Genomic DNA, 9,773 nt, shown 5'->3' with positions numbered 1-9,773 from the left:
AGTAGGGAAATTACGGCCAATTACAGTCACACTGGATGCCACCTTATCAGCTATGCAAGAGTTTAGAAAATCTACTTTGATATAAGTTTTAAAGCGGCAGGAAACACCTAAAAGACCTGCAAAGCGGCAGGATCATCTGCGCCTGAACTGCAGGAGATGAGTAAAAAAAGAAAAAAAACTTCAAACATTCAAAATAATTGAATACAACAGTCTTTACAATCTGCAAACTGTTTTGACAAGAGGAATATTGATTACAACTAGTAAGTACTGAAATAATTAGTCGATGGATAGAAAACTAGTAACTAACAATTTAGATGGGGTCTTTTTTAAGTCTACATAACAAACATTTGCTGTTCATATGTTATTACAAATTGTAAAGTTTTTTTTGATTGTCGATCAGTCAAGTCAGATCTCACTTTGGAATCACAGGACTGGTGGTGGCCATATTAATAGACCCAAACATTAGTTGGGAGAAATAATTGACAGATTATTGAAAAATTCAGATAACCGTTAGCAAACGATGGAATATGGAAATGGAAATGGAAATGAGTAGAAAAACCTAAAGAATGCAGATGCTTTCATACAGGGGACGAGCAGTCATGTGACTGTTTGATAAGTATGAAGATTATGTCAATCAGATGCTGTGGCCTTCACCAGCCTCCATTGAAAACGTTTGAGCTAACTGACGTGTTAGACACCAAAAGGGGGAGTAACATTTAGCAGAATGTTGTTCATCCCTCCAGTAGAGGTCCTCAGACTAGGACAATCTACGGGCTTTTCATAATGCTAACTTGTCTCCCAGCAGGCGTGTGAGAGAGACGGGAGGACGGAGGAGCTGAAGTTTGCAAATGAGAAATCCTTGGTCCCATAGCATCAGTCTTAAGTGACATCAGTTACTTATGACGTGCCGCATACCTGTATCTCTCAAGGGGAAATGCAGCATTTAGACGTCACGCCACTTGATAAAAGACTGCCGCGTTGAATACATCAATGTTGTCTCTCTTCCTCTCTCATCTTCCTCCTCTCCTCCCGGGTCTCACTCCTCCTCACCCTCGCCATCTCCTCCCTCATCTCTCTCTCTCCTCTCCTCTTCTCCTCTCTCCTCCTCCCCTCTCTCTCCTCTCTCTCTCTCTCTCCTCTTCCTCTCCTCTCTCTCTATGATCCTGCAGAACTCTCTTCTCACTCCTTGAGTACTTGAGGTGCATTTAAGAGATTGGAAGATCCTCTATTATGGCGGGGGTGGGGGAGTTATTTGCCTCACGGAAGGAGAGAGGATGCAGAGAAGTATGAGTTAGCAATATATGCCAAGGAGCAGTGAGGCTGTTCTGCCGGCTAATGGTGGACCACCACCTTTAGAAACTTTTTTTGTGTATTCTGTTGTACATGATAGTGTTTGCGGTGGTTATTTGGTCAGATGAAAAAAAGCCCTTCTTCTTTGGGCAAAACCTTGCTCAACATCCATTGTTGAGTGTTGTTACTTCGGAAATTAGCATGCTGTGTTGTGAGAAGAGCAATTGTGCGTCCCCCGCACGTACCACGTCTCCCCATCTCCTTTCTCTTTCTCTCTCTGTGTCCTCTGTAAGTGCCTGCTGACTGGAGCTATGGCGCTCTCCAGCCACTCGGCAGCAGAGTCACAGCACTGTACATGGTCACTTTGATTCCCCCCCCCCCGCTGGCAAGAACCCAAGGCCACTTGATAATACCAGGATATGATCCCAGCCACGCTATTTTAGATCATGTAGTGCCGACATCAAAACGTTGTCTAAATAGGGCACCGTGAATCATGCGTGGTGAGAACGGGTTGTAGGGGAAAGAAGCAGTTAAGATAAAGTTTTTTTTTTTTTTTCCAAGACGCTGGGAAGCCAATTTGGATTCTGCAAGGAGATACTTGGGGTACTGCAGATCCAAGCATTTCCTTTATCTTTTGCCTTTAGCAGATGTCTTCAAAAGACCTCTGTGCTATGACTTTCCCTGCTCTCAGATGAAAGAAGCTCACATTTTTTGCCAGTTTGAAAAAGTCTGATAACTTTATTCAACTTTCCTGAGCATGCACAGCAGAATTCAATTAAAATGTCATGCAGAGCTGCATCACATGGATGCATGCATTAGCAGTTTCTGTCATACTATTTGCATAAGGTGGTGTAGATGTACTAGCATCATGACTTCAGAGAAATGGAGACATAGACCGCATGTGCACCCTAGCAAATGCTGTCAATGGTTTCTTTGATTCATGGTGTTCTTATTTGCTCAATCCAGATGATCTGAATGTTACACTTTGGCAGAAAACTCCCTCTAGTGGCCCAGATTTGAATGTGAAACCCTGAAGTTGACATTGTGATCATAACATTCCCTGGCTTTTTTTTTCTTCTTTGCATTGTTGTTGTTGAATATGTCTAATGGTTACTTTTGTTCTGTGTTGCCAGGCAAAGAGAGCAGTGCAGCGGGGAGCCACAGCCGTCATCTTTGATGTGTCAGAGAATCCGGATGCCATCGACCAGGTTCGTACACACCTAAAATTATCCAGGCATTTGCACACTCACGTTTCAACAACACTGAAACAGTCTAATCGGTCTCGGTGTGTCTTTGAAAGACTTCTGAGGAAAGCTCAGCAGCTTGCCCTGCCCTTCTGACTGACGGTGTGTCTATGTGTGTGTGCTTGCTGTTAGCACAAACAATGATCTTTCTTTCCATCTTTAGTTCTGTTCAAAAGCATGTGTGATCAGCCTTGCTTATTTAACCGTTCCTGGGCCTTTGAGCTCTCTAACTTGTTTTTGGAGGAGTGCACTGCGCTCTGAAGACTGAAAGTGCACATCCACGTTCGGCTTTCACTAGACCATGACTCCAAACACATGGGCTACAGTAAAGAACAAAGTGCATTTATTGTCACACACCTAGACACTCGCATTCCTTCTTCTTTGTCCGATTTTTCTTGCTCATGTGTCTTTGCTGTTAAGATTTATAATACACAAGTTGCTCCACTGAGCGCCTTTGTCGCAAGAATTCTCCTGTGGTATTCATCCTCGCCGCGCCAGGTCTGGACTTGCAGGTTTTTCTCTTCTTTTTTCCTCTCCCTCCTCGCTTCTTCTTCTCTGCCGCTGGGCCGTAAAGCGCGTAGCTGAGAGATAAAAGGGATTGCAGAGACCACATGAAAGGCAGCGCCGGGCGGCTGTGTTAAATTCCCCTGAGAGGCTTTTCCAGTCAGAGCGGCCTGATCAGCAGAGACAGGACCCACAAGGCCGAGGGGCAGGGAGGAGGAGCTTAGGAAGAATTAAAGTCCCAGGGCTGAAATTAGAAGAGAAGCTTTATGAAGTTATGCACTTGACCTCCTTTTTGTCTCAATTTATTCTTAATGTGAGGCCAAGTGCTAATTGTGGCTAAAACGTTTTGTTTGAGGAAAAGTTGAGTTTGTGATTTCACTCTCTTGAAACAGTAATACATTCAAGTTTGTCATAATACTTTTAAGTGTACTTTTTAAGGGTGTATTGTTTGTCAGAGGCCAGGCCAAGGTCTTGGTGGAGTCATTTCTTAAAGATTCAAGCGAGAGATCAAAAGTTTCAAAGTCTATACTTTGAAACCAGAACGTACAGTATTTCACTGGAGAACATGACGGCAGCGGAAGAAATAGAAATGCGAATATCCTCGGTATTTCCCTTGGGCTTTTCAAATTACAGATTCCAACCAGCAGACGAGAGGGGAGAACAGAGAGGGAGAGGAGGAGTAAAGGGGCATGTCAACTGACTCAAAAGCCAGAACATACTCTTCATTGACTGTTTCCCCCGGCTCCCTCTGACCAACGGCGACCACAGTTTCCATGTCTTAAGCCTAGAAGTCATTTTCTCTAGTTGGTCGATGAGAAGTTCATGCCTTTTCCTCTCAGACAGTTCACATGCTGTAGAACAGTGGTTCCCAGACTTTTTGCTGAAGGGCCCCTTAAAAAAAGCTATGTTACATTTGTCACTTAGTGTCAGTTCTGAGCACTTTAACCAAATTTTGATTTTCAGATTTTTACATTCAAATAAAAAAGAAAAATCCAAGGCGGCACTCTCAATCTTGTGTATAATTTTAAAAGCATTCAATAGTTCATGGTGATTTCATCATGTTTAGGATAAAAGTGTTCAGCTTTCGATGCCCTGTACTGATGGAGGCTTTTAGCCACAACGCATTGGTGTTATGCAATATTAAAAGCGTTTTTATTATTCTCAGAACCTTAAGTGAAAAAGGGATACATACTCTATATATTGTCTACAGAATTTAGAAAATTGGACTGGAAAACCACAAACAACATTAGACAATCATGGAACACTACAGAGGTTAGGTCTAATAGAGTCAGAATGACCTCCACACACACACACACACACACACACACACACACACACACACACACACACCACACCCCACCACACACCTGTTTAAATGTAAAAACCTTGCAATTCATTACCACTTTAAATGAAGAACTAGAAACACTTGAGAAACATTTATTAAAAATAAAATCTAAAATAAATTGATTAAGTTATGTCATGCACAGTAGATCACAACTGAATTTTAAAGGTCCCGTGGCATAAGAATTTCACTTTTATGAGGTTTATGAGGTCTGTCTTTGAGAAAATAAAAGCTCAGATGGGCCAATTTGGAATCTTGCTCCTTGTGAGGTCATAAGGGGCAAGGTGACCTCTCCTTTCTCTGCTTTGCCCGCCCAGAGAATTTGGCCCACCCATGAGCAAGAGACATCGTGCCTTTAAAACGAGCAAAGTGGCAGTTGGTCAAGGCCAAACCCCCAGCTCCGCCTTTTCCCCCCCACTCTCCTCCTCAAAAGCTACAGACTTAGAAATGGCACATACTAAGGAAAGCTCATTGTGGAACTGGCTCTAGTGGCTGTAATTCTGCACCAAGGCTGAATTTGGGGAAAGAGACTTCAGATATGGTTTTAGGGGACAACTAAGGTCTAAATAAAAGCATCCAAAGGAGCTTTAAAGCGGTACTCCTGGGATTTAGAATTGCACTTGCATACAGTTGGTGGACTCACAAGAGACATATTCTTTAAAAAAAAAAAAAAAAAGAAAGAATGGTCAAAATAGAAGCAGCAGAGGCGGAGAAGGGCCAGGGTTACACTCGACACTTCAATGCTTTCCATGATCGGATATATTCCAACACAAAAGGTGCATTCAAAATATACTTGGTGCAAGAGAGAGGCTTCTTTTTTTCTTTGTTTTTTTTCGTTTTTGTAATGGTTGCAGGGCCCGTACGAGATGAGTGATTAATGCTATAAGACGGTCTCAGCTGTGCTCCAGCCCCGGTTTTTCTCCTCTTTCTCAGGAAAAGAAGTCCTGTGGGACAGAAAGATGACATGAGACCTACGTTTGATAAATTGCCCAGGTTGCCGTCCACACCTAGACTGGGTAAACCCAGCCCGATCTGCCGCTGATTTGATTTTGCCCTGCAACTCAGACTGGAAACCTGTACATTTTTCTATCCTGCTTCCATTACAAATCTGCGGGGACCAATCCCAAACTAGCTTATCCATCTGGCGCACTATTGGCTTGTTTAACACAATGGTGATAGAGAAGCGACGGCAAGCAGATTTTTGTTTACATTCAACATCACAGCCACCAAACATGGATGTACTAAGAGAACCAAAGCGCCCATTCTGCAAAGAACGTCACCTGGATCGTTGGTCTGATTAGTTGAAGGACTTTCCAATTGCGTACAGAGTTGTGCAGTAGAAAATACAGAGCAGACCAAGCTTTAAGATTGAGCTTGGTCTGGTAATACCCAGACTAGTCCACACCTCACTGAGATCTGAACTCTATGCGAGCCAGGCCTCCTCAGCATGTCACCTGGCTAATCGGATCCCAATGGAGCAAGACCTGATCTCGGAGTGTACAGACTTGACAGTTAATGCGTTTTGGCATGATCTGATGACAAATGTTGCATCGAAAAGACAAGTGTACCCACGGCCATAGACTTTTAATTTCTAGTATGGGTCAAGCTTAAAAAAAAAAAACTGGATCCTGGGCACCCGGATAGGCCCGGGTTCGACTCTTACCTGCGGCCCTTTGCAGCATGTCATTCCTGCATGTCAGACCTTTCATGTCTTCAGCTGTCCTGTCAAAAAAAATAAAGGCTAAAAATGACCACACAAAAAAAAATGCTGGATCCTACATTTCCCATAATGGCACAAAAGACATTATACCACACTTTAAACAAAAGTTCATTATTGACTAGATAAATAAGTATACCTTTGTTATGTATTAGTACATCTGTGTTTGATGTAGTTTTCTCTGTCCTCTCCTCAGCTAAACCAGGTTGCCGAGGATCCTCTGAAGCGGCCGGTGGTTTACGTGAAGGGCAACGACGCCATTAAGTTAATGAACATCGTCAACAAGCAGAAAGTGGCTCGCGCTCGGATACAACACAGACCACCGAGGGTAAGCGCTCATGTCAAAAACCCAAACCACACTCGGTGTGGATGACGTGCGTATGTGTGTGACACTAATCTAAGGCACATGTGAGCAGCATGAGGAAGAGGTGACCATGTTTGCGAGGCCCACGCACCCAACAGCGCTGAGACGTTTTCAGATGTGAAGACAAACGAAAATTCCAACTGTGAAATCTGACCCTTTTCCTTTCTTCTCTGCTCTCCCCTGCACCGAGGACTTTTTTTTTTTTTTACGCAGCACTGTGGGAGATTAATATCAGCTATTCAAAGAGCTGTTTGTTTGCTTGGAATATTTGATAAGAGGACAACACACTTTGAGGTGAAATAACTTGACATAATGAAAGCCCGAGAGAAAGGGCTGTCCGGTAAGAGACATTCTTCTGATAAAGAATGAAACAATCTGGCCATTCTCAGTGAGTTCTGAGCAGTTGTTTGGGTGCTGATTAAATTGATTGGAAATCACTCTTTAAAGCTTTTGTGCATAACTTTTTTATATTAATGAATGTCCGGGATTACGCAAGTCTTGAATCATGTGGACGGCGGCGATGTAGTCAGTTTTGTTGTAATTGCTTAGAATTCCTCATGGAGGAGACAGAATCTACGCACTATAGTTACTTAAGTAGACTCATTCCTCCTACATCCAATCTGCAATAGGGCTGCAACTCACTAATTGTCAACCAAAGTTATGTTCTTGAATAATTTATAAATAGTTTGTTAAATGCTCATCACAATCTGATAGTTTCAACCCCCCTACAGTCCAAAGGTTATTTCATTCACAGTGATATGTGTAAAACAGAGACAAATTTGAACTCCTCTTATTCGTGAAACTAAAACCACTTGTTTGGCGTGTTTGCTTGAAAAATGACTAAAATTATGAATCATTTATCAAAATGTCTGACTATTAATTTTCTGCTGGTCAACTTAGTCGGTTAATACGTGAAACCGTTTCAGCTCCACTCTGCAGAATGGTCCTATTCGTGTAAGAGATGTAGCACTTACCTGAGTAAATTACTGTCATAAATTGACACAACAAGAGAAAAACGATTCTGAGATGGAAATGAATGGCATAAATAATCAGCCATGTATTTATTCCAGAAAGCAGCAGTGAATTATGTGTGAATGTGTCCCATTTTTATTTTTCATTTGAATAACAACAAGTTGAATGAGTCACATCATTGAGTACTCTGGTTTGCTGAGCAACTAACAAAGCCATATTCAAATACCCTGAATGAAAAATGTGACTGTTTTCTGGCAAGCATAACCCTGTTAGTGACCCCTTTAACAAACAGCATGTGAAGATTATTTGACAAAATCTGTGTTCTTGTTGTCCTCCCTTTCCACAGCAGCCCACGGAATATTTTGACATGGGCATCTTCCTGGCTTTCTTTGTGGTTGTGTCGCTGGTTTGCCTCATTCTGCTCATCAAGATCAAACTCAAGCAAAGGAGAAGCCAGGTTAGCGTCTAAACACGCACTCATCATCACTACTAGAACAGAAACAACGTATTTATTTAACCCCCATTTTGAGTCACAAAGTACCAAAACTGATGTGTGCCTCTTACACAAAAACACACCCAAATACAACGCCATGGCTTGTTTTTTTTCTCCAGTCAACACAACTTCACTTAGAGTCGCAGGCGTAGAGTCGGGGCGACAGTAGCGCTGCTGTTGACTGTCTATGAAAAAATTGAATTAACAATGATGAGAGGTTGTCTGCTGGAGCCTAAAGATGTCATGACAGGGAAGAAAACCTGTAGCGGCATCCGTTAAGACAGGTGTAATCCTGTCAGCGCATGTGTGTCTGTGTGCGTAAAGACGGCAAAGACTGTTTTCTCTGTGTGTGTGTGTGTGTGTGTTGTGTGTGTGTGCGTGTGTGCGTGTGCGTGTGCGTGTGCGTGTGCGTGTGCGTGTGCGCGTCGCACAGCAGCGGATGACTTGGCCGTGACTTCCTGTGGTGGTTAATTAAAAGAACGGCTCACACCAGGGAAAGCTTTTGTTACATAATGTAACTACCTTTCCTTCCTGAAATGTGAAAAATGAATTAACTTCTTATGGAGTAGATATTGTTAATACAGCACTAACACTTCCTATCCAGTTTAACTGTAAACAGTAGGGGTGAAGAATACTGCTTACTACTTACTAATACTTTTGCGTTTAGTGGAGGATTCCTTAAGGGCTTGCCCTCACAAGACTACAGTTAATTACAAACTGAACATAATGATTTTTTTAAGTCCTTATGTTTCATGTTTTGTCAATCCTGTGATGAGAATGACTTTCATTCCAATGTTCAGTGCTCTCTATCTGACCAGGAAATCCACGTCCTTGTAAAGTCTTCAATTATCTAGTTGCGAGGCGACATAAAGGAAGAAACGGTCTCCAGAGATCCTTTTTTGAAGTTAAGCCTGCGCATGAGCATAAAAAACTCTTTTACACAAACGATGCACTAACAGCTCAAGCAGTGCTTGCTATAAATCACACGGTCTGCTACACATGCGAAACATTAAGTTTAATCCAAATAAGTAGTTCTGCATGTGTCAACTTATCAGTCACCATTTTTTAAATGTATTAGAGGTAGAAAAAGAGACCAGAGAGTCAGAGCCAGAGAGAGTTACTAATGCATCAGTCAAACATTGCGAAATGATGTACTGTGTCAGGGGAGGAAAGTCTTAAATCGTAACAACAACAACCCTGTCTCATTAACATCAGCAAAGAGGAACACAGTTCAAAAGTTGCCATCCCTGACATATAGACATTTAGCGGGATGTATACTTCAAAACATCGTCGCTGAGATGACTTCAGTGTAGTGTTAGTTTTGTCATTTCAATGTCTTCTTGCGGCTTTGACGTTTGTTGACTTTCATGTTAAACTTTACAGATATTTAAAAGGGTCTTCATAAAAGTGAAATATTGCTAATCAGACATGCAGATATCCCCGCTGAACCTGTCCCACCTTCCTCCCCACCACAGAGCTCCATGAATAGAATGGCCATCCAAGCCTTGGAAAAGATGGAGACGAGAAAGTTTAAGGCTAAAGGGAAGGGCCAGCGCGAGAGCAGCTGTGGAGCCTCTGATTCACTGAGCAGCAGCTCCACCTCTGACTGCGCCATCTGTCTGGAAAAGTACATCGATGGGGAGGTAAGAACAGACACTTTGTCCTTTTTAACTTTTAAAGGATTGACTTTATCTGCTTTGTTGACTTGCACATCTAAACGGTATGATGCAAACAATGGTATAAAATCTCCATAAACTGTGCCTGGAATGCTACCAAGTTGTCAGTCGTGACTTGAAGTCGTAACTTACGGGCTAAAAACTGTCTGGAACGCAGTATTACTCTATGGG

The 9,773-nt window shown here is 42.4% G+C and overlaps 1 protein-coding gene across 2 annotated transcripts in view; it reads left to right on the top strand.

Moving 5' to 3' along the window:
* znrf3 (zinc and ring finger 3) overlaps window positions 1-9,773 on the top strand; it is a 68,998-nt gene that overhangs the window by 54,416 nt on the left and 4,809 nt on the right. The window contains exons 3-6 of one of the 2 annotated variants that reach the window (XM_032515946.1): window positions 2,424-2,498; window positions 6,294-6,425; window positions 7,783-7,890; window positions 9,402-9,569. In XM_032515946.1, coding sequence (XP_032371837.1) covers window positions 2,424-2,498; window positions 6,294-6,425; window positions 7,783-7,890; window positions 9,402-9,569 — 483 coding nt within the window. Of the gene's footprint in view, window positions 1-2,423; window positions 2,499-6,293; window positions 6,426-7,779; window positions 7,891-9,401; window positions 9,570-9,773 lie in introns of both variants that reach the window. The other variant, XM_032515945.1, reaches the window with a different exon arrangement.

The sequence above is a fragment of the Etheostoma spectabile genome, chromosome 5 (assembly GCF_008692095.1).
Source record: "Etheostoma spectabile isolate EspeVRDwgs_2016 chromosome 5, UIUC_Espe_1.0, whole genome shotgun sequence".
In the NCBI taxonomy this organism is placed as follows: domain Eukaryota; kingdom Metazoa; phylum Chordata; class Actinopteri; order Perciformes; family Percidae; genus Etheostoma; species Etheostoma spectabile.
The sequence above is the reverse complement of the archived record's forward strand: the minus strand, read 5'-3'. Positions and strand labels throughout refer to the sequence as shown.